Source organism: Myotis myotis, unplaced genomic scaffold, assembly GCF_014108235.1.
Source record: "Myotis myotis isolate mMyoMyo1 unplaced genomic scaffold, mMyoMyo1.p scaffold_m19_p_5, whole genome shotgun sequence".
NCBI classification, from domain to species: domain Eukaryota; kingdom Metazoa; phylum Chordata; class Mammalia; order Chiroptera; family Vespertilionidae; genus Myotis; species Myotis myotis.
Window position 1 is genome coordinate 94,371,721 of NW_023416357.1, and position 25,058 is coordinate 94,396,778.

A 25,058-nucleotide genomic window follows, 5' to 3' on the forward strand; every position below is an offset into this window, starting at 1 on the left:
TGGGGTTTGGATCTCTTCCCACAACCTCCTGCACAGCTCTCCATGCTCCTCTCCATGAGGAATCCAGGAGTGTTCCCTGCTCTCTGACGCTCTGTAAAGGCCCTGGGCACAAAGTCACTTCAATGGTTTAAAGTGGGTAATGACCCTGAGAAGTGAGGCAACATTCAATTCTTCGGAACTGTTCTCCTCCCTGACTCCACCCCCCGGGAAAAGTTGTTTGGGGCACGATGGTTGGCTCTGCCTGCTGTGTGCCGTGTTTCGCAAGGGGATGGCTCCTCAGACAACAAGTGCTAGCGTCTCTATTGGGAAAGTGTCTTTGGGGACATGTTCCAAGTGAGAAAACCCCGTGGACCCTGGTTCAGGAGGAGGCTCCTGCCAGGCAGTGTGCTCAATGGCCTCAGGCTCTCTTCAAGGTTGCCCTGGGTGCTCTGGGAAGAGGGCTGGCAAGCAGGGACCCTTGAGCTCAGCTCAGGGCTGACTTCTGAGTGGGACTGGTCCCCACACCCCTGACCTAACCACCTGAAGGCTGATCTCTTGGAGAGAACTGCCAGAAAGCTTTGAAAGGAGCTGAAATCCTGCTGCTTTTGCGCAGGCAGGATTCTGAGTCTCATTTCTGCTTTTTGTTCATGATCAGCCAGGAACACGGGGATCGGCCTTGACGTGACTGTGACCTCCAGCCTGGCTGGGAAGTGGTGGCTGTGGGAAATGAGCGTCTTTCTGCAGCACTGCTTGCCAGGTTTGTCCCGGATCCATGGAGGTGGGCTTGGAGAACGAGGACTTGGGAATGTGTGAGTATAGCATAAAGAAGACGGAAAAGGCCAACGCTCTGTGACAGGGCTGCCTGAGTGTCCCCTCTCTGCAGAGGCAGGTGGCAGAACCGTCCCGCAAAGCTGCTCAGCCATTACCAATGCCGGTCTCGAAACAAATGGGATTTAGAGGCAGGAAAGGGAGGCATGGATCTCAGCCCGCCTCGCTTTGGCCCTGTGGCCTTGGTCTGGGCCTCAGTTTCTTATCTGTAGAGCAGAGCAGCTGATACCAGCTGTCAGCACTGTTCAGAGGATAGAACGAATGCATGCAAAGCACCTGGCACAGCTAATTTTTCTGGTCAACTACACCCCACACTCACAGAAGTACATGACTTTTCTAGCCAAAACATGTCTAGGGGTAGAGCCAACGACACGGTTTTGCCTCATACCAGTAAGGCCTCAGGTGTTAAGAATTCACTGCAGATGCATCAAAAGTGAGTCAGGAATTAAAGGGCATGTAAGGGATCAGGGTCTGAACAGACAGACCTGAGTTCAAAGCCTCACTCAGAAGAAAGATTTTACCATTTTCTGTTTTTGCATGTGAAGAAGGACCAGATATCAGATACCCTTCTCCCAGACCAATACATTTTACTAAAAAAAAAAGTTTCTGTAACTCACCTTCCCCCGACCCCATCCCCACCCCCACCCCCAGTGGCCAGAGTTTCTGACCAGGGAGCGGAGGCTGGGAGGGATTACCAGGGAGTGGGGAGACTGGAGGAAGGTGCAGGCAGGCTCTCCTTCCCGTGTGACTAAAGAAAGGGTATCCTTTTGCCTTGGGGAGCTGGAAGGAGAGAATTGGCTCCAATTTTATAACTGGAAACAAGAAAAAGAATAGGCCTAAAAAATTAGTTTCTGGGAAATGCTGCCATGAGATGGCATCAGCACCTAGTGCGTTATGCCCAGGGGTGAAGTCAGAACTGAGGTCTATGAATTAAACATTGATTTTCTTTGCTCTTTTCTAGATATCAGTCCGAGGCTTTGTGGCCAGCTCGGCTGGCTCCAGGCACACTGTAATCTTTGCATTCTTCTTCAGTTACTCAACTGCCAAGGCTGGCGCTGGGATTGCCACTGCCTTTCCACAGAACTTCTAAGTGTTCTGGGTCAGTGACCTATAGGGTGGGTTGCTCACCGTTGAGAAAGTAACACCTGTGGAGGGCACGGCTCTTCTCCTGTGCTCGCGGATTTAAATGTTGGCCCAGAGACTCAGTAGGACAAGAAGCTGGGACAAGAAGTGGTTAAGCAGAAATTGGCCCTGACGGGATGAAGTTCGACTCTGCAGATGGCATCCCGAGCCACCACCAACTGGTACAGGTGCCAGACCCAGGCATGAACAAGACGGTGCCACCTCTGCTGCAGGGGTTTACAGTCTGAGACACAGAACAATTCATCCAGCCCAGCTTCCTTCCGCCAATCCTCGTCTCCACCCGCCATGGCTAGTCCTCAGCACTGCTCTGGCACTGTCAGCAGTCAAGGGCAGGAGGGCCAGGGCCCCAACACCTTCCGTGCTAGTGCAGGACAGTGAGGCAGATGGGAAGACAAATGGGACAGCTTCACTCATGATAAGGGCTCTGAAGACCTTGAGAAAATAGTTCCTCAAAAACTATTGTATTACCATCTGACCCAGCAATTCCACTCCTAAGTAGATACCTCAAAGAACTGAAAACAGATGCTCAAACAAAACCGTGTACACACGCTCATAGCAGCACTAGTAACACTTGCCAAAAGGTGGAAACAACCCAATGTGTCCATCAATGGGTGAAGAACTGGATGAACTTAAGTGGTACATCCATACAATGGAATAATATTTAGCCATGAAAAGGAATAAAGCTCTGATACCTGCTACAAGATAAACAAACCTTAAAAAGATGATGCTAAGTGAAAGAAATTGGACACAAAGAGCCTCATACTGTATGATTTCTATGAAATATCCAGAATAGGTAGATTCATAGACACGGAAAGCAGATTAGTGGTTGCCAGAAGCTAGGGAACAGAGGCAATGAGAGTGACTATTGAATGGGTATGGGGTTTTGTTTGGGGCGATAAAAATGTTTCGAAACTAGTAGAGGTGATGGGGGCACAAGATTGTGAATGCACTAAATGGCACTGAACTGCATACTTTCAAACAGTTAGGTTATGTGAATTTCATCCCAATTTAAAAAATAAAAACCAGCTGCTACAGAGAGGGACCGCGGTGGGTTGGGGCCCCAGGGAAAGCCCCTGAAGGGGTATCTGAGCAGAGCCCTGAATGCCCCCGAGAAGGAACCAGTCTCAGGGAAGCATGAGGACAGAGGTCCTAAATGGGATGTGCTTGGCCCCTGTGAGGCGCAGACAGAAAGCCGGTGCAGCTGATTGCTGAGTGGCATTATGCAAAGAGAGCAGAGAGGAGGAGAGGAGAGAGGTGCCGACAGTGGAAAGAGGGCCAAGGGGCCATGGAGAGGGGCTGTGGACAGGAGGCGCTGGGGGATTTTAAGCACTGCCACTGCAGCTAAAAGGCTGGTGGGGCTTGGCTCATGAGAAACAAGGTCATGTCATTAAGTCCCCACCAGTGAGGACCAGTGGTGTCAACCTGCTTAACTGCCCCACTCAAACCCCACAATGCCCTCTGCGCTGTAGAGCCCTTCTATTCAGGTAAGAATTAGGAAGGGTCCAGGAAGGACCCGCACGAGAGACTGTGATGTTCTGCTTACCACTCTGCCACCAGGTGAACACCTGGGAGCAGCTCTTGGCCAGAAGGAGCCCAGGAGTGGGTTGAGGCTGCTCTGGGAGGCCAGGGCCCTGACCCTCTCACGGGGCTTCTGCTCTGGGTCTACTGGTCCGCTTGGTGTTCATGGAGAGACTGCCCTGGTGGCTCATTTGGAAATTCACTGCCCGCCCCCCACTCCCAACTGCCCCAATGACAGTTTCTGGCAATCAGCTGTCACGGTGGGTCAGTGGGACGGGTCCATGAGGCACTAACCATGGGGCCTGCACCTCAAAGCCAGACTCCGGAACCAGTCCTGCCTGCCACCCCAATACATCACCACTGTGGGCCAGGCACGCACACATGCCTCTGCCCTTGTGAAGACAACCATTCTGTGGGGCAAGAGCCATCAACATAAAACCAGCTAATAAATAGAAACTGTGATTTCTTCCCAAGCCAAATGGAAGAAGAAAAATATATCAAAGTGGCTAGTTGTCTATTAGCCCTGATTTATATTCTACTTTAATATCTCTTCTAAGGAAATGAGAGGCATAGTTTCATCAAATATAATCACTTATAGCTTCTAAAGGGGAGACAAAGTGCTCTATGACAATTACTTGGGCCTGCAGATAGAACTGGAAGATGTGTCATGACAGTGATGGCTTGTCCAGTAGTCACCTCGAGGCAGGTGGCCAGAGTGAGGACACCACATAGCCTGGGAGTCTGCAACAGCGCGGCTTACGGCAAGGGACCCAGCAAAGGGCTGGGCTCACGGGCCACAGCTTCGGAGGCCAATCTGGGCTGTGCTTCTGATGACTCCCTCCAGCCCACTCTTTGGCTTCTGCAAACCTCTGACAAAGGTGAGGGCAGTGAAATTCAGTTGATGTGCATCTGACCCAAATCTACCATCCAGTGTATCGGCCCTCCTGAAACGCACAACTCACTCCCTTTGTTTGATGGAAATTAAGCAGAGGAATCCTCTTACAATCTCATGAAATCTTGGTTTCCTTGTCTAAGTGCCACAGAGTAAACCACCCAATGTCTAGGGTCCCAGAACGAATTTCCTCATCTTCCGGGTATTCACACAGGGAGAAGGCATTAGGTGGGAACTGTGCCAAGGTTGTGCTCATTCTTCATTCAACAACTAGTGAACGCAGGCACAGAGCTAGGCGCTGAGATACAGTGGGGGTAGGAAAGATCCGGTCCCAATGGCAGTGACATTTTTCATGGGGGAGAAAGACCATAGACAGTTACACAGATATGTCAGCCACGTAAGGAACTCAGGGTCACAGAGAAAATAAACCAGGCTAATGTGATGGAAAAACCTTTCTGGGGGAGGGTATGATCAGGAACAGCCTCTCTGAGGAGACTGAGGCCTGAGTAATTCGTAGGAGGCAACCACACAGATCTGGAGAAGGATATCCAATGCAAAGGCCCTGAGGCAGGAGAGTAGTGGTTCTCAAAGTGTGGTCTGGGGAACGTTAGGGGCCTCCCAGGGTCAGAACTACTTTCATAAAAATAACGAGACAGCATTTTCCTTTTATTTCCATACTCCCAGGAGTACACAGAGGAGTTTTCCCTATAAATACATGCACAGGAAGCAGGAGCAGACACGAGAATCCAACTGTCTTCTATAAAGCCAGATAAATACTTAAAGCATTTATCGGTTTTAATTTCTAATCTTAAAATACCAATAGATATAATCCATATAAACCAAAGCTCTTGGGATTCCTCAATATCTTTTAAGATTATAAGGGGGTACTGAGGCCGAAATTTTGGCCAGTGCTGACTTAGAGGAGCAGTGGGGATGGTATTTGGGATGGAGGAGCTGCTTCTGAGGGGCCAGCTGGAGCCAACCACATAGTGACCGTAGGATCAGAGTGAGAGATCTGGATTTTGTTCTAAGTGCAACTGGAAGCCATTGGAGGATTGCAGGCAGGGGCTTGGATCTGATTTCTGTTCTAGAAAAATCCCTCTGGCTGAATAGGAAGAAGGGTGAGACCGAAAGCCAGAGATACTGAGGATGCTGTTGCCATGATCTAGGGAGAGATGCTGGTGGTTGGGAGGGGGTGAGAAAGCGTGGTATATTCTGTGAGCAGAGGAGGCCAGTGGGTGTGGGAGAGGGAAAAGCAGGATTCAGATGATTCCGAGATGCTGGGCTGACTACTGAGACAGCAGATGGTGAGGAGGGTGGGAGCCAGGGAGAGCGCCCCTCCCTCTCTGAGTCTCAATGGTTTCGACTTGCTCTTGAGGTCACATCTCTAGCCCAGGCCAAGGCAGGAGGGGTGCAAGGCCTCTCTAACCAAAGTCCCAGAGTAGTTGACCTGGAAAGCACATCTGTGATCATGTCCCTACCCCAGTCCTGAGTGGCATTTCCAGGGGAGAGGCACAGCCAAGGGGTGGATGGCTGCTTTCGAGCAACTACCTTTGATTTGCCAGTTCCCCTGGCCCAACCTCACATCCCAACCCTGGGACCAGCAACAGGACGCTGGACATTCCAGCTGTGCCAACCCCTCTGCCAGGCAGCCCACTGTAGACCTGGCCACACCCCAGCAGTGGATGACCCTACAGTAACCCTGGGCTCCAGCAGGGTGGGAGAAGTAAGCAGTAAGTCATTGTAAAGCCTGCTGCAAAAAGAGAGATGATTATGCAGATGCTGAAGAATGTGACATTTGCCTCTATTTATTTACTTACACTCCCGTTTCAGAAAGGATGGAGCAGAAATAAGCCCAGGGCATTTTTCCTTAACTCTTTAGAGCCTGAGCTGAAAGAAGCTTCAATGACCCTAAAGAAATGACTTTTTAACTAATATAATGTTATATATCAACTATATCTCAATAAAAAGTTACAAAGTGGTGCTTATAAATTTATAATAACATGACAATTGTGTGTAAAAAGAAGAGAGTGAGAAAGGAAGGAAGCAATGGTATTTTTAACCAGGCTAATCTATACTTAGTTAACCTAGACTCATGGTCATCACTTATATTTGCGTAGTGATTAGCTCTAAGGAACATGAAGCAACCTGGAGAATGTGTAACAAAGAATCCTTCAGACCCCAGAGCAGGCGGAAGCATCTGCTGTTTCACAGCTGAACACAAAGCAGTGCTACCATCCGCCTGGTAGCCTAACACTGGTTTTAAGAATGAAAACAGCCCTGGCTTGGGTGGAAGCGTGAACTGGTGCACTTTTCCCAGGACACACGCTGCGACTACATATATCAGAATGAAAAGCCTCCCCTTTGATGGCAGGTCCATTGCTGGGAATTTATCCCACAGACACGTGAGGTTTGCACAATTGCACAGATACCCCGAGCAGGTGCAAGGTGACACTCACTGCAAGAGCTCAACACTGGAGACGACCCAAATGCCATCAATACCAAATATTATAAAAGATTTTTTTGGTTCCTCTGCATCAAAAATACTAACAGTTAACAAGCACGAAGTTGACTTATATGTGCTAACATGTAACGCTGCCTTATTAAGTAAAACGGCCAGGCAGAATCTCATATATGATATAATCCCGGTGTAAAAACAGACAAGCAAAGACATACATATGACATATAAAGAAACATTTCTGAAAGGATATGTAAAGAAACTGTTAAAAGTTTCTAGGGCCAAGTAGACTTATTTTTCATTTTATCATGTTCTGTTTGGATTTTCAAATATCATATGCTTACAGTATATATGTTTCCAAAATGAATTAAGCAAATCAAAGAATGAAAACAGAATGATTCATGGGGTGGAAGGGAAACAAGGGCCCTGACTTTGGACGGGTTCTTATGACTGAGTTTTTTCTTAAATTGATAACTGCTTTTGAAAACATTTTTCAACATTTGTGACTGAAGTTTGAAACCCTAAATGTGGGGAGGTTAAGTTGCAGGGGCCATAGGGCCTGTTTTCTGAGGTTTTACAATGAAGAGCAAAGCCGTCTTTCAAGGGATGGGGGTACAAAGGGAGTTACTTAAATCAGAAGTGTCAGAACAGAAAGGGGAGGGCCTGCCCTTCTGGAGAAGCAGCTCTTCCTGCTCCACCAAGGCAACCTTGAACTTTCTATTCATGCTTCCTTTTTGGGAGAGGGGAGGAGGGGTCAGAGATGAGCTCTGGTGAAAGTGGTTAGAGAGGCTCCCAGATAGGAGACACTGGCAGCTGCCCATGGCCGGCGGGGCCCTCTCCTCAAGCCTCACTTCTTTAGGGGGTTTGCAGCAGGAATCACACACTCTCTCTTTCTAGTCACCCTACAAGGAGAAGGAAATTACTCTCCCACAACCTCATTACTAATCACCTAATTATTTCCAAGAAATTTTCAAGAAACTTCTTTCTTAATTCTGAGAAGTCCTTCCACATCCCCAACAAATCTCTGGAAAACCAAAGCCAGGCGGAAGAGCACCAAAGCGAAAGCCAAGATTTCCTTCTGTGGCTTGTGTTTAATCTTGTGCTACACTTTGATCAATTCTAAGAAATTTAGCTGGTGCTTCCAACTGGCTGGATTTCCAAGAAGGGAGAAGCAGCTTACTCAGGCTCAACAGAGGGAAAGCCCTGGACCCCCAGGAGGGGCACAAGTGGTGGCACGGGGAGGGGCCGGCTCACCTGGCACCTTGTCCACGGACGCGAACACAGAGCGCTGCACTGTGGGGTCACTGCTGCCTCGGCGGCACTGGTCGTAGAATCGGAAAGGCAGGTGCTGGGAGGAAGAGGAGGAGCCGAGTCCAAATCCCAGAACTTCAGTGGTCGGCTGGATCGGAAGGTCCAGGAGGGCTACGTTCAAACAAACCCATGGTCAGGCTCAGTGCATGGGCCGGAGCCTAGGTGAGGAGACTTTGGGTGGGGCAGTTGTAGCTGGAGTAGCCGGGCCCTGCCAGGCACATCCCTTGGGCGATGCAAGCAGGCAGCGGACAGCCTCAAGCTGGGGAAATCAGTGTGACAACCACAGGTCCAGCCTGAACCTCAAAACACAGTTGGCGAGGGGTTCAGGGATGGACGCAGGGCCAGGTCCCACCTAGGTTGCCTGGTTTCCATCCATACAGGCCAAGGCGTAGCCAGAGGTACAGTTTCAGATTCCAAGGTAAATAGGGCCAATGCTGCCCTAAAAGTTCACATATGGGTGCGCATGGGGAAGAATGTGTGAGAGAGAAGATACATGCATGTGTATGTGTGTATTTATGAGTGTGTGCTTCCTCCCTTCCATAAACAAATCTCATGATATAGCAATTTGGAGGGGCTTTTAAAAATCAATTGAAGAAATACCCAAGGCATTAGTTCTCACAGCCACTTTACGGCATAATTCTCAATTTTCAAATGAAATATTTAGCCTTCATGGCAGCTGTGAGAAACTGCTTTACATTAAAAAAAAAAAAAAAAAACCCTCTGAAAATAAATCTTAAAAGAAAGGACTGAGTGATTTAAGTCACTTTGCACATTACAAATGCTTCTGTAATGATTTTGCAGGCCAAGTTTCAGCTAAGTGAGAAATAAGATGAGGACTATATGGGATGCAGACCTGCACAAATCAACGAGGCATGTGCAGGAAATAACAATCCACAACGGCCAGAAACCCCGTCCTCTGCATCTTTATTTTTAGGTAAAGAAAGCTCTCTTCCTCCCCCCGGGGGCTGGAAAGCCTCCCAGAGACCACACCAGAATGAACATCAGCGCTTGAACCGAAAGGCGTTGTGTCTTGAGAAAGACTTTATAATTTTAGTAATTGATAGCACACCTTTTCCCCAAGGAAAACACCATGCCTTCCACCTGACGACAGGAACGCCCTCATCTCAGTGCTTTTACAACTAAGCCAGGGCATTCCCAACACCAGGCAGCAGGGGTTCTCCTCACAAATTCTCCACATCCCTGTGAAATGCAAAAGGACTTCTGATTTCAGAACTGGGTCCTGGCCTCTCACTAAGCAGGGTGAACTCTCATGAGAGCTGGGAAGGGATGGGCAATAGAGTAGGAAGTTCTGCGTTTGGGTTCTTCCTGTGTGATGTTGGGCAAGTCACCGAGCCTCAGTTTACTCATCTATAAAATGGGCAGAAGACGCCCTTCTAATCTCAAGAGTTGTTTTAAGAATAAAATGTGGTACAGGAATGTTGAAGCGTTTTACTAACATAAGCTAGAGAATATCCACGTGCAGGAGTGAGAACAGCTGACTGACCCACTGACGCCTGCCTGTACATCGCCTCTGCCTTGGTCTGGAGAGCTCTCCTTCTCTCCCACAAGGCCCTAGAAACCCTCTAGAAATCAAGTACTTAGGAAACAGGAAATTCTGAGCAGATTCTCCATCCTCTCACCAAAACACAATTAATTCCTGAACTGTATGTGCCCTTTTCTGGAGGAGTTACGGGGGTTCTCAAGGTCAATGTGAGAACCACACTGACAGCCCTGTGGCTGCTTCTGGCCCTGAGGGCTCAGAGGACACTGCACCAGGACCGAGCACTCACCAGCTATCCTCTGCATCTTCATGCGCCTCGCCTGTATGCGGCCCTTGGCCAGGCGCTGCTTGGCGATGATGCAGCGGATGTGGTCCGAGAAGACAAAGGTGGCCTGGAGGATGGGGAAGGGCTTTGAGTGGGGGCTGGAGGCAGGCTTGTGGATGGTGATGTTTAGGGCACGGCTGTCGTCTTCCACACCAGTCACCTGCATGTCCTGCAGGAGGAGGAGGTGAAAGAAAATGGTTCATTAGGTTCAGGAGGACGACTGCTCACAAGCTGTGGGATTCCTGTCTCACCTACAAGCGGCCCCCGCCCCCAATTTCAACTTTGCTTTTGCCCTGAAGGAGACCATCAGCCTCCCAAGTCTAAGACATCAAGGAAGGACACAAACCAGGTCAGGCGTAGCAAGAGAAGACAGCGTGGGAAGCACAGAGCGTTCACCAGGAGCAATGCTGGTTGTGGGGTGGTACCGTCCATAAGAGGACTTGAGTCAGCCTCTTCAAGGGAACCCAACAGTCAAACTCCAACATTCTTACTTCTAAGAAGCCAGTGATAACAAACCAAAATTTCTATGCCATCTGGCACGATGTTAGATTTATTGACTCATCTACAAACCAATTTCTTCCTGATTTCTCTTAAAAAGGGGGCATCATTAGCACCCATTTGTATGTCTCTGAAGAATTTCTGGTTCCTAAAGGAAAAACTAACTCCGAGAAAGAGGGAGGGCCACTTAGCAGGCATTTGAAGAACACCGTGTTTGAAAGCTAGAGAAGGAACTCACACATAGCAAGTGTAATTAAGGATAAATCCAATCTAAAACCTCAGGATGGATTCCGTGTAAAGAATCTGCTTCCCACAAAGGTTTGAGGTGATTTAAGATAAAAGCCTGAGACAGGAGCTAGACAGGAACGCCAGACATGCTATGGGAGGCGGGAAAATGCTGGAAAAGGCTCATTAAGATGGTTGCTGTCCATAGCATTAAAGCTGGCATGGGCTCTTTGGAAATAATACCTGCATGGAAATGTTGCTGTGGGATTAGATGAGATATTACACATTTAAGACGGAGAGTCTGGCACGCAGTAACGGCCTGACAAATAGTGGCTATTGGAAGACGACCAAAAGAAAAGGTTTATGTGGCTTTCATTGTCTGATGGAGGACATGTATTAATCCTTCGAGGGAGAAAAACACTTTCCTAACACTAAATTCTAAAGGAAATTGATCACAAGCCTAGATAAATAAGAAGCACTAAGTCACCTAATGGACAACCACTTACATGGAAGTCTTTTTATAAATAAAAGATTCTTCATATAGTTCTTTCTCACATCACACTTGGCAAAAGACATTTTTTAAATAGAAAGATCTTGCAAAAGAGGAGTTTGGGGAAAAGGGTGCAACAGTATTTTTAAACACGTGGGTAGTTCTCTTGGAGAGCGGCACGGCACGGCACGCTGCCAGCAGGTCACATTTGCGGAGAGGCGGATGTGGGTCAGCCTGGGCAAGGCCTTGCCAGCAGCCAGGCCTGTCCAACAAGGAAATGACCTGCCTCAGAGCAGGGCAAGCCCCAGGCCTGTCAGAGTGCACTGGACATTCAGGGGCTGGGGTCTGACGGAGATGTGAGCCAGAAGGCTGTTGTCGACTCTTCCGGTTCTACGTTTCATTCAGTGACCTATCACAGAGACAAACATGGAGGAAACCCAAGCCCCCACTCGGCTTTTGGCAATCTGGAGCCTAGCTCTACTGGACAGGGGTGGGGAGAAAGGAACTGTTACACACTGCCAGTGTAAACAATCATTTCAGACAAAAATGTGGTGATGTCTATGAACTTCTTGGAGTCTGCCTAGGGAAGCCCCTGCCCAAGGAAGGAAGATCAATTCTGTTCATGACAACCCTGTACAGATAAAAGGCTAGAAACAGCCTCAGGGCACTGGTAACCAGGCCTTGGTATCGCCAGGCAGCAATGAAAAGAATGCCAGTAAGCCTGAATTTACTAGCGTGGTTCGTTCTCCAAGATGTATGTTGAGTGAAAAAAAGCAAAGTTTAGACTCCAATCAACGTGACACTATAAAAAATACACATACATACCCCCTCTCAAGTATATGTACACAATTTTAAAAAACATGGAGTTATATTTATATATGCATTTGGCAGAGACCAGATCTGGAAGGATCACTGGTACTGGGAGGAGGGGAGTGTAAGAAGCGGGTTTGGGGCTTGACCTGTATCTGTGAGATATTTTAATTTTTTTCAATGATAGCCTGTTCATGTGGTCCTTGTGCCATTAGAAATTAACTGTAAAGATGATACTCGTGTGCGTTTGTACAGTCAATGGAGAAGAGCTTCTGCAGTTCTCAGCTGTTACCTGCAGGAGGCCTGCGAACTTGACCACTCCCCAGCCAAGCCTGGACACGTCGGGCTCCACCAAACTCATCTGGTAAATATCGACAGCCAGGAATCGCTGGACCATGCCGCCATCCTTGGTGATCACCGTGCACGCAATCAGGTCGCTGTTGTCTGGGAGGAGGGAGACAGAGCAGAATGAGGCGCTGTCTGGCTTCCCAGCCTGATGGAGACTCAAGCTGACTCATGCTCTGCTGGGCAGCAGAGTTCAGTGGTCAGAGTCCAGGCTTAAAATCACACACTCCTGGGTCTGAGTCCCTCCTATGAGTCACACTGGGCAACTTTCTTTACCTGTCGGGGTTGCAGATTCCTCGTTTGAAAATGGGGATAATGTCCATCCCTCTCGGGGCACTATCTGTGAGGCCTGATATAAAGTACACACAGCAATAGTGCAATGTTTACTACACTTTAGGCGTGCAGACTGCAACTGAAGAAATAAACCAAAAATCTCGGGAACATTTCAGCGCTTCCTTGCGGACGGACCACTGTGATGGTGTTTGCCTAAATTAAGTGAGGAAGCAAAGGAAGAGTCCCCTGCTCGGTTACAGAACCACCAAGCCCTCAAGTTGGTGTCTGGCCACGAAGAGCTGAGCCCTGCACTAGATGGTGTGTGATCCTGGGCAAGGCTCCTGGCCCCTCTGATGGAAATCATGTCCCCTCTTACGAGATGTTTGGTGCATTAAATGAGAAAAAGCAGGTAAAAAATTTAGAACGGAGTCCTCAGTGTATGCGGGGTCCCTTCTCTTATTTGAAAGTCATCTCCAAATTCAATGTCTAATTTAGTGCCTATTCTGATGACAATGAAATCACCAGGACCATTCAATCTCTGGCCAGCTCGAGTTCCCCCCATGAATGAATCCTCTGCTACATGTCTAAAAAGAAACAGCCAAACCAGGAAACAACCTAAATGTCCCCAAACAAGGGAACATTTTGAGTATGACTTTTCCCCATCACATGGAAAATTATACACCCATTTAAAAATTATGTTTAACCAAACTGTGAGCAGTGGTTACCTATGGGGAGGGAAGTGAGAACTAGAGGTGTAGGAGTGTGTGTATGATTGGTGGGGGAGGGGAAATATCAATGAAAGAGCTTTAATTTTTGCTCTATACATAACTGTTTTGCTTGAAATTATCTTAAAGAAAGTATTCAAGATACACATTTGAAATACATATTAAAAATCCAAGTAAAATATCCTCTTTACAAATACTTGCAGTGACACTGGAAAAGACATTAAAATTTTAAATGAAAAAGAGGGTGAAAATATTCTTACTATGATTTTGATATATATAAAAAAAGATATCCCTACAATTAAATACAAGTGCAGAGAAATATACTAAAATGTTAAAAGAAGTCTCTGATTAGAAGACTGGTAGGTGGTTTTTCTACACACACCTTTGAGGTAAAATTTTATATCATAAAATAATAAATTTACAGTTGTGTATAACTATATCCCAGCTGTAGACCCCTACCCAGATAATTTCTATCAGGAGCACTGTAACATTCAGCTTAAATTTAGTGGTGGTAGGGGAGTGGAGGTAACACAGATGGTATAAATTCTGGCCCCAAACACATGGGATAACAAACTTGGGCTCAGGTACTCACCAAGGTTCCGTCCTCCCATTTTACTTTTCATTTAGGTCTAAGGGATGGCAGATAGATGTCTCCTCTCTCTCAGGCACCTCCCCGACCCCATGCACACTTCAGTTTAATCCTCTGAGAGCATAATCTATCTGAGATTGTGGCTTCATGGGGATGAATGTCTTCCAATCCACCTTCTCGGCTTTTCCAGGCCTTGAGTTTCTATCTATCCTTCCTAGCATATGCCAGAGGCTCCCATGGCAAATACCAGCACCAGACAGGCTTAGCTCTCTGGGCTGCAATTTCTTACTATCTAGGGCAAGAATTTTCCTCCCTTTCCAAACAGTCCAGCCAAGTATTTCTAAAGATTTCTAAAAATTATTTTATCCAAAATTTCTGGTTCCACACTGGAAGACATCTATATTATCAGAAGTGTAAGTCATCATTTTCATTCTTATAAACATACTAGAGGCCTGGTGCACAAAATTCATGCACTGGGGGTGGGGGTGGGGTGGGGTGGGGCTCTCAGCCCAGCCTGTGCCCTCTCACAGTCCGGGACCCCTCGCTCCTTACCACCTGCCTGCTCGCTGCTCCTTAGCGCTGCTGCGGAGGCAGGAGGCTGCTGCGGAGGCAGGAGAGGCTCCCCCCACCGCCACCGCCACCACCGCTGCACTCGCCAGCCATGAGCCCAGCTTCTGACTGAGTGGTGCTCCCCCTGTGGGAGCGCACTGACCACTAGGGGGCAGTTCCTGCGTTGTGCGTCTGCCCCCTGGTGGTCAGTGCGCGCTATAGCGACTGGTCGTTCTCACCATTCTGCCGTAAGGGTCACTTAGGCTTATATATAGATTCTTTGTGGTAGGTAGAGTTTATTTTCTTTACTCAATACTTAAGGCATGTTCTTCAATGGGAATCTTTTACTTTTTAAAAATAGGAAACAAAACTAAATGAATAGAGCATGTTTTCCCTTTCCTTTCCCCCCTTTCTCTCCCCCCTTCTGTCCCCTCTAAACAGGAGAACTGCCTTCTTTTATCAGCGGGGTGCAATGACAGTGGGGTTTGTCAGCAGGCAACCCCCTCATAAAGCCCAGAAGCCTCAGGGGCTTCGGGGGAAAAAGACCTACCACCTCTGCCACAAAGAACAAAAAAAGGAAGAACTAAACCCCAAAGCGGAACAACTTTCAGCAATGCAACTGAGGCATCAAAGCCCTGTGAGAAATTTCATAAGAAAACTAAAGCAGCTGTCACCATGAGGCAGGACTGCTCCGAGTGGGAGGAAGCCCTGGCTTTTCAGAACCTGGAGGGCAGTTAAAGAGAAACACAGCAGCTTCTGAGGACTAAAGAGAAGATCTTCAGAGGAAAGGGGATGCTGGTTGGGGACTCGTTTGTGGTCCTCTGGGGTGTCATTTTAGGGAAAACCTTCACCACCCTGGCCCTCGCTGCTCTGTCCTGGGGGACAGGGGCTGTCTGGTCACCTTTGGGTGGCCATGATGTCTTTGGCAAAGGAGGACCCAGGGGAGAGGTGCTAAATGGAACCCAATTCTGCCCAGAGTCTGTCCTTTGCTGGCAGCCTTCATGCAGGCACCTGTGACTGTCGCTCTGAGCCAAGGCTGAGGTACCAGGAGATAGGCAACTCTGTCAGGGTGCATGGTGGCCTCATGAGCCTGCCTCTCAGGGGTGGCCTGTGGCCACAGTGCAGGTGACAGGTCCTCCATACACCAGCACTGCCCACCTGAATCCCTGGGTCCTTCTCCCACCAACCCCACTTCAAAAGGGGACAGGTGCGCTGGCTGATTTGGCTCAGCGGATAGAGCATTGGCCTACGGACTGAAGGGTCCCAGGTTCAATTCCAGTCAAGGGCATAGGCCTGGGTTGCGGTCTCGATCCCCAGCGGGGGGTGGGCAGGAGGCAGCCAGTCAATGATTCTCTCTCATCATTGGTGTTTCTATCTCTCTCTCCCTCTCCCTTCCTAAAATCAGTAATAAAATAAATAACAAATAAAAAAGGACAGGCCTAGGACTCTATTGAAAAGAAAATTACAGGGAATTGTCAGAAGACAACATAGGAGACTAGCCTTATGACCTCAGGGGAAGGAAATAATTTCTTTATAAAGAAATAAGAATCAATACATACAAATAAATATATATAAGATTGATAAACTAACTCCATCAAAATTAAAATCTAACTCATGTATAGCAAATGACTTTATGCATAACAGACCAGGGGAAATATATGCAAATTACCTCTAAGTGGCAAAAGATGAATAAAGCAGGTACTATGAGGGCTCCCATAGGCAATGCACAGATGAGAATGGGGCAGCCACTACTCACACACAAAGGTGCTCACCCTCATGAGAAGTCAGGAAACATTCAAACAAGATACCATCTTCTACCCATGAGATTGGCAAAAACAAAAATGTCTGATGACATCAAGTACTGGTGAGGACAAAGAAAAACTGAGATTCTCAAACGTTGCTAGTATGAGAATCAATTAACATAGCCACTTTGAAGGGCAAATTAGCATTATTTATTAAAACTGAAAGTTTCACACAATATGACCTTCCAATTGGTACGTTCCCTAGAGAAACACACTTGTGGGCCAAGAGACACGAACAAGAATGCTGATGGCAGGATTTGGGTCTGTAATATCCAGTAATAGAGGAAAGCCTTTAAAAAAAGTGTACAGTCAGTCATTCAGTGCAAAGCCGTATGGCAACAGCAAGGAACGAGTTAGATCTCTAGGTATTTCAAGAACATACTGTTGAGTGGAAAAAGCAATTTGCAGCCTGACACATGCAGTGTAACACAACTCGTGTAAAATTAAACCACACAAAAAGAAACTGAATATTTTCTATGGATTCAAGCATATAGATGTAAAAGGAAAATGTAAGAAAATGTCTGGCGGGTGCACAGTGATACCTATTGGAGTGGGGGAGATGGGATTCAGGGTGCAGGGTCAAGGTCATTTCCGTTAACACAATGCTCTGATGTTTTAAAGGGAAAAGAGGTATGTTATTTGTGTATTTAAGATTAAATAAAGAGAAAAGTTCATCTCTTACCAGACTCAGATACAAAGGGCTCAGTTCCTCCTGGGGCCCAGCCAAGGGGGGGCAGCAGCAGCAGACCATGCTGTCGGCCAGCCGGCTCTGCCTGATCCCCACGGTGGAGACAATCATCTCGAAAGGGCACTGGCAAGCAGACAGCTCTCCCACAGCACCTCTTGGTACACAGGTGTGCATGTTTTCAATCTGGCCAGGCATGCAAGCTAAGAACTCTGGCACCCAGTTCAACAAACACGTGAGTGTCAGGTGCTGCACTAGGGAAGCAGGCTCCAAAGAATGAGGCTTGACCTTGCCACAAGGGGCTCAGCGGCTGGCAGACACTGGAACTAGGGATCACAAAACACCAAGTCTCCATCTGGGCACTGTAGGGACAGAGCAGGTGGGATGACAATGTCTCCATCACAGTCCAGGGAGAGGTGACATGTCCTCCTACTCCTAGGCACTGCCTTTCTTTTATTTAAAAGGCGAGGTTTGACAGAGAAACCAAGATGGCGGCATAGGTAAACACCGGAAATTGCTGCCTCGCACAACTACTTCAAAAATACAACTAAAAGACAAAACTGACATCCAGAACCACAGGAAGGCTGGCTGAGTGGAAATTCTACAACTAGAAGGAAAGAGAAAAGCACACTGAGACTCAGAGGAGGTGCGGAAGTAAAGTACAGAGGTACGGAAGCGCATGTGAAAAGGGCTGGCAACTGAGAACTTGGTTGTCTTTTTCAATCGGGAGGGAGTCTCAAGCTCCCGACTGCTCTGAACTCCAGTTCTGGGCGAATCTCTGGGGACCCTGACTCATACGGGGAGAAACTGGACTGTCTGGCATTGGTCAGAACTCAAGGGCGGCTTTCTCTCAGAGGTGCTTGCAGCGATTTCCGGGACACTGAGACCCGGGGCCTCTTAGGGTAGGACTGAGGATCAGCCATAGCTGTTTGCTCCACCCTGTTGATTCCCTGAGACCCCGCCCCACCCAAGCTGTGCACAGAGGCTTTTGCATATGAAAGGCCTGGCCCTTTGCAATATGAAAACTACCTAACAAACTGCAGCTGGGTCAGAGAGACTCAGACTTCCAAAAGAAGTCCCAAGGCCCCACAGCTGCTTGCTCTGCTTCACAGCTGGGCCTCGTCTAGGTACCGCCAAACCCCAAACAAAGAAGAGGAATCTGCAGATCTCTCCATAGCTCCTGCTGGGTAGCCTCAGGCAGAGGCTAAATTAGCACCTCCTTAGAGATCCAAGAGCCAGTGTACCCAGTGGTCAGAGTGGGACCATCCAGATTACAACTCCTCAGATCCATAAGGGACACTCTCAGGGGGCAGACTCAGTGAGCACCAAAGCCCCACTGAAGCAAGTCTTGCCCCAGAAGGGCGTCTCCAGCACAGAAGTTCTCCCACTGCAGACACAGCTGATTCTCACAGCCAGTTGGCCTGGAGGTCAATTCCTCCCAGTGATACCTACAACAATCAAGGCTTAACTACAACAAGGCTGTGCACAAAGCCCACAAAGGGGTGCACCAAGAGTGTCCACCTCAGGTAATTGGGGAGGCTGAGCCACTGGGCCCTATAGGACACCTAGCACAGAAAACCACCCTATCAACACAGGGAAGCAGCCAAAATGTGGAGACAAAGAAACAGGTCACAAATGACAGAAATGGAGGAAAGCAAACTACAGGATATAGAATTCAAAACCACACTTATAAGGTTTTTCAAGAATTTTCTAGAAACCGCTGATAAACTTAGTGAGACCCTCAAGAAATCTAGTGAGACCCTCGAGGATATGAAAAAGGATCAACTAGAAATTAAGCATACACTGACTGAAGTAAAGAATATTATACAGAGTTCCAACATCAGACTAGAGGATTGCAAGAATCAAGTCAAAGATTTGATATACGAAGAAGCAAAAAACACCCAACCGGAAAAACAAAAAGAAAAAAGAATCCAAAAATGTGAAGATAGTGTAAGGAGCCTCTGGGACAACTTCAAGCGTACCAACATCCGAATTATGGGGGTGCCAGATGAAGTGAGAGAGCAAGATATTGAAAACCTATTTGAAGAAATAATGACAGAAAACTTCCCCCACCTGGTGAAAGAAATAGACTTACAAGTCCAGGAAGTGCAGAGAACCCCAAACAAAAGGAATCCAAAGAGGACCAAACCAAGACACATCATAATTAAAATGCCAAGAGCAAAAGACAAAGAGAGAATCTTAAAAGCAGCAAGAGAAAGAAAGTCAGTTACCTACAAGGGAGTACCCATACGACTGTCAGCTGATTTCTCAACAGAAACTTTGCAGGCCAGAAGGGAGTGGCAAGAAATATTCAAAGTGATGAATACCAAGAACCTACAACCAAGATTACTTTACGCAGCAAAGCTATCATTCAGAATTGAAGGTCAGATAAAGAGCTTCACAGATAAGAAAAAGCTAAAGGAGTTCATCACCACCAAACCAGTATTATATGAAATGCTGAAAGGTATCCTTTAAGAAGAGGAAGAAGAAGAAAAAGGTAAAGATACAAATTATGAACAACAAATACACATCTATCAACAAGTGAATTTAAAAATCAAGTGAATAAATAATCTGATGAACAGAATAAACTGGTGAATATAATAGAATCAGGGGCATAGAAAGGGAATGGACTGACTATTCTCGGGGGGGAAAGGGGTGAAGGGGGTAAGGGAAGAGACTGGACAAAAATCGTACATCTATGGATGAGGACAGTGGGGGGGGGGGTAAGGGCAGAGGGTGGGATGGGAACCGGGTGGAGGGGAGCTATGGGGGGAAAAAAGAGGAACAAGTGTAATAATCTGAACAATAAAGATTTAATTAAAAAAAAATAAAAGTCGAGGTTTGCCATTTATTTATTTTAAAATATACTTTTTATTGATTTCAGAGAGGATGGGAGAGAGAGAAACAACAATGATGAAAGAGAATCATTTATGGCCTGCCTCCTGCATGCCCCACACTGGGAATTGGATCCAAAACCCGGGCATATGGTCCAGGCTGGAATTGAACTGTGACCTCCTGGTTCATAGGTCGACGCTCAACCACTGAGCCATGCCAGCAGGGCCACCATTTTATTTTATTTGAAAATATTAAGCTTACCAATCTCTTGGAATAGATAACACATTCATATGTTTCCATTTAAAAAGGAATGCATTTTTTTTTTTTTTACAGTGGATGTCAAGTCTTCCATCCACTATGTATTTCAAGTGTACATGTAGCTACATTCTCTCCACCTTGTCTTTCACAAATGGTGGATGGTCACTCCCTCTGCGTTATGCTTATGCCACTTGGCCATGAGTCTCGGTGACCCATCAGCACACAGAGGCCATCCTCACTCTTTTTCTGAGCCATACCCTCTCCCACTATCGGGATAACTAGGTGATTCAACAGCTCCCCAGCTGATGGAACATTCTTATTCATCTATGCATGTGAGAGTAATTCTATACCAGCAAAGATCTTGCACTTAGTTTTTCTCTTAAAAGAAAAGGAAAATTCATATCATTGCCATGAATGAAAAACCAGAAGTCCTTATAATAGGGTGACCATGAAAAAAGAATGAAATACAACGTGATTAACTTACAGCCTAAAGAACACTCTTTGGATAAAAAGGGAGGGCCACTAGTTAGGGAAGTTCTAAGACAAACTAGTACCAATCTGAGACTTTCTCCTTAATGTAATAGAAAGAGTGGCACTGAAACGGATTTTCTTATGGATTATACTTTCCAAAGATGGCCACTGCAGTCTCCCACCTTACCAGCTCTTCTTACAGTGGGACCTTGACCCCCTTCCCATCAAGTGGTGGGGGGTCTATGTCTTTTCTCTGTGAACCTGAGTGGGTCTCTATGATTGCCTACACCAGTGGTCAGCAAACTGCAGCTCGCGAGCCACATGCGGCTCTTTGGTACCTTGAGTGTGGCTCTTCCACAAAATACCGACTTCTGCGCAATAGCCATGAAGTTTCAATCGCACTGTACGTGCGTGCCCGCACGTGGTATTTTGTGGAAGAGCCACACTCAAGGGGCCAAAGAGCTGCATGTGGCTCGCGAGCCGCAGTTTGCCAACCACTGGCCTAGACCAACAGAGTACAGTGGAAGTGATCCTATATGATTTCTGGGGCAAGGTCATGAAAATGCTCTTAGAACCTATCTGCCATGCTGTGGGAAGCTTACACAGCTAGGGTGCACCCCAAGAAAAGCTAAGGCCCCAGCCCGACAGCCAGCCCAACCTGCCAGCTCCCAGTGAGTGATCCTCTTGTGCCCAGCTGGGCCACTCCAGAGGATGCAGGTGGAGCAGAGAGGACCTAATCCCACTGAGCCCTTGGGTAAATTACAGAACTGTGAGCAAAATGAATGACTGTAGTTTTTTTAAGTCACTCAATTTTAAGATGATTTGTTACTTAGAAACAGAGAACTTCAACAGTGATTTACTATAATTTAAAGTAGTTTACTGCTGTATCCAGGCATAAAATTCTGAAATTCTTTTAGCACCACCAGGGGCTGCACACCACAGCGTGGAAGATGGGCCTGGACAAACGGCCCAGAGCTGGTGATTTCGGATGTGCAAAAGGTCCTTCAGTGTTGAGCAGAATGAAGGAAAAGGAGTATAGCCATTTCCCAATCAAAGTTTAAGATGTTGGGAAAGAGGAAAAAAGCAAAAAGCACGAAAGGGCAGTGTTACCATGCAGTGTAGAATCAGAACAACTTGGCCTGGCAAAAGTATCTTGGGCTTTGGGGCCATGGAGACCTGGGTTCAAAAACCAGCTGTGCCATTAAAAACGGTGTGACCTTGGACAAGCCACCTCCCTCTCTGAGTCTCAGGTTCCTCACATATAACACTAATACCTAACCCCCTGCAGGACCGTTGAGGGAATCTGAGAGAGGCCTGGGATTATGGCCAGAGGATGCCGATGGGAATCACAAACACAAGCCCTGTGGCCTTCATCGGCAGTGGGGACTGCTCGGAATGCCCTGACTCTCGGGAGCCAGGACTCTAGTCAGACGGTTCTGCTGAGGTGAAGTCATGCTTTCTGAATGCAGGCTCCAGACTAAGCAAGGTTCCACAGGGGGAAAGTGAATCATGGCTTTGGGTTGTTCCTCAGAACTCCTGTGGGGTCAGGGACAGTGAGCTAAGCTATATTGTACCCCCTCCACTCCAGCCCTTCATCTGTGGTTGCCCCACCCACACAGTCACTCTCCACCTCATGCACCCATCTCAGCCCTACTGCACCCCAGTGCCAGCCAGTCCCTCCTTCCTGGTTGAGGCCTGCTCTCTGCCTAATGCAAGCCCCCAGAAGCCATTGCCCTGACCTTCTTCACTGCCGTGACCCCAGGAGGGGGCCTGGGCAGTGGCAGGTGTAGAAGTACTGTCACTGGATGAAGGAACGCTAATATCTTCTGGTCCTCTGGCTTTGAGGCAAAGGACTTCTCGACCAGCTGTCCTTACAGCCCACCGGCTGCAGTCTTCCTCCACAGCTCCTTCTGACAGTGCAGCTCATTACTGAGCAATAACTGGGGCTGATTGACTCTTGCTGCATTTAAATGATCCCTTCGTAATAAAATATGGGTGCCAATAGCATAATTTAATTCTTGGCATTGGTGGCTCCACACACATTTAGAATTGAAGTCTTTATACCTACAGTGAGGTTTCAAGCCAGGAGAGTTCCAGTGCTTTGAAATCCAATACCGTGGGCCTTAGGGCCAAATTCTTGGAATACCACCACACAGTGGACCTTGTCCTTCAGGCACGCGCGCGCGCACGTTGTTAATCAGAGGTCAGGTGGGCCCAGGAACAGGATGCACTGATTTCCTGAGAAAGGCAGGCTCATTGTGGGTGGGGTTCCAAGATACCAGGCTCACAGGGAGACTTTACAGCTGATAGGAGACCAGGAAGCAGAAAGGCACGTGGCTCCATTTGCAAGGAACGTGTGGTCCCCACCCCTCCTTGCATCCAAGAGCACGTTGAATTTCTACTCCAGCACCTGCACGTGTGCCAAGCACTGGTGAGACTGCAGTGGCCTGCGGGCCCTCCCAGGGTGACCTGAGGCAACGGGATCACTGACTTTCCTGGAATTGGTGGCCCTGTGCTGTGGGGATTCAGAACCATCCAGGGCTTTGGTTTTGGAGAGGGGGCCCCCGCGCTAACCCCCACGGTTTATGGCTGCTGCTGACACCACGACTGACCTTTACTGGATGCTCCTGTGTGCCAGGTGCTGAGCCCCCACTAGACAGGTTCTGGGATCCTATGAGGTGGATGCACTGATTCCAGAGGGCACAAGCTACAGCAAGCAACTTCCCCAGGGACACACAACTGATAGCGAACAGGTGACCTTCACACCATCCTGAGCAAGCCCATTGTAACCTGGATTCTAGTCCTCTGGATGGGGCCAGAGAGAGGGCTGACCCTCGTTTACCTCAGACAGGGACACCCTAGACCCCGGTTGGCTGGTTCTGGCAGGGGGATAGTCACATGACACAAGCTCTCAACAGGCAGGCCCGAGAGGTCTTGATCTCATGGTGGCTGTTGCTGTGAAGCCACCTGAGTGCTCCTGGGCTGCCCTTGGCGAGGTTCCCCTTTCACCGGGCACTTGGTGGCCCCTCCAGCAGCACATACGGACCGGGCAGCCCACACAGAGCTTTCAGACCAGTGCACAGGTGGTGGCGCTTTGGAGCTGCCCAACTCCGGGAATTAGTGTGGGAGACAGAGAAGGTGCTCTGTGGCCTTGTGCTCAGTTACAAGACTCCAGGTCTGGCATGGCTCCCCGATGACAGAACACAGCTGAGGGGAGAGGCCTTAACTGGCCAGTAATGCAAAGATGGGAAGTGACTGATGAAGCGTCGGCACCATCGGCTCTCTGGGTTGGAGGTGGGGGTGGGGTGTGGAGGGAGAGGCAGGCACATCAGTACAAGGCAGTCAATCAGAAGCCCAGTGGAGAAGTGCAATCCATCTCCCAAATGTCACTACTCTATCAATATCTACTACAAGAATGAAATGATAGCCCTTCAGGGTGTAAGAAAGTTACATACGTTTCCTTGGGAGCTACCCTGAGTGCTTGGAAGCCTTGTGCTGATTCAAATGCAACCCAGGGAGCTGGGCGACAGGCAACCAGGTAAATTCTACAGACCCAGCACAGGAGAATGGGCTTGTATGAGTGACACCCAGACCTCCACGAGCCTGACTAATGGGGGAGACTCCACGCGTGGCTCAGAAAATTCGGAAGTCAAAACGAGGAAGAGATCCGGTTGTTCCCACTCAGGGTGTGAACCATGCACTCAATTAGGTTGGCTGCTTCTCCTGACTGTCAAATCAATCCTTTGAAGAAAATTAAGTAACCATTTCTCCATCAACCCAGCAACAGCTTATGGGTTATTTGCTGCAAGTAGCAATCAATTACTTTGTCTTCTTTGAAGCTCCCTAAAGCCTTCCTTCCCAGCACAGCACCAGGGCAGGTGTAAAGTGAAATATTTCCTGGATGGAGAGTTTTGCCACACTCCTACTGCCAGGCATAGAGTCCAGTCCCTCCAAGAATAAAGATAAAAAATGTACCAGTGTTGTTCCTAGGATTTGCAAGGGGAGTAGCAAGTGGGGATACAGATATTAGGCTATGGGCTGAAATGCAGTCACCCAGGGAGACTGACCTAGTGCTCAGTTCCAAGATTTCAACCACGATCACCAGGGTACCTCAACAGCCGCCACTCCTCTCCTCAGCCTCCTCTCCATCCGCCTGCACCCAGAGCTCGATGCTCTCCTAACACATTCCAACTCCACTGCCCCACCTGTAATCGCAGCTCTAAATGCAGGGAGCCACGCAGGGAACAGTCGCCCACCAGGCCTGAGTGCTTTGCTGCCTGGGGATGAGCTCTAGCTCCTTGCTCTCTAGTTGTGTTGACTTCGATTAGGTTGTCTCATCTGCGGACCAGGGTAATAAAATGACAAATGACTTTATGGCTCTACTTCATGATATGCATGCTGATGTATTTAGGGATAAGGGTATTGATGTCTGCAATTTACTTTGCAAGAGAGAGAGAGAGAGAGAGAGAGAGAGAGAGAAAAGGTGGATAGGTGGGTGGTGGATGGCTGAATGGAGGAGCAGACATGTCAGGAAATGATTTTCAGGCC

The 25,058-nt window shown here is 48.0% G+C and overlaps 1 protein-coding gene across 11 annotated transcripts in view; it reads right to left on the reverse strand.

Moving 5' to 3' along the window:
- The window catches only part of CLEC16A (C-type lectin domain containing 16A), a 223,024-nt gene that overhangs the window by 44,658 nt on the left and 153,308 nt on the right, over positions 1–25,058 (reverse strand). For all 11 annotated transcript variants that reach the window (XM_036308096.1, XM_036308097.1, XM_036308102.1 and 8 more), the window contains 3 exons: positions 12,271–12,422; positions 9,920–10,124; positions 8,073–8,240 (listed from right to left, as the gene is read on the reverse strand). In XM_036308096.1, the coding sequence (XP_036163989.1) occupies positions 8,073–8,240; positions 9,920–10,124; positions 12,271–12,422 (525 nt within the window). The remainder of the gene's footprint in view (positions 1–8,072; positions 8,241–9,919; positions 10,125–12,270; positions 12,423–25,058) is intronic.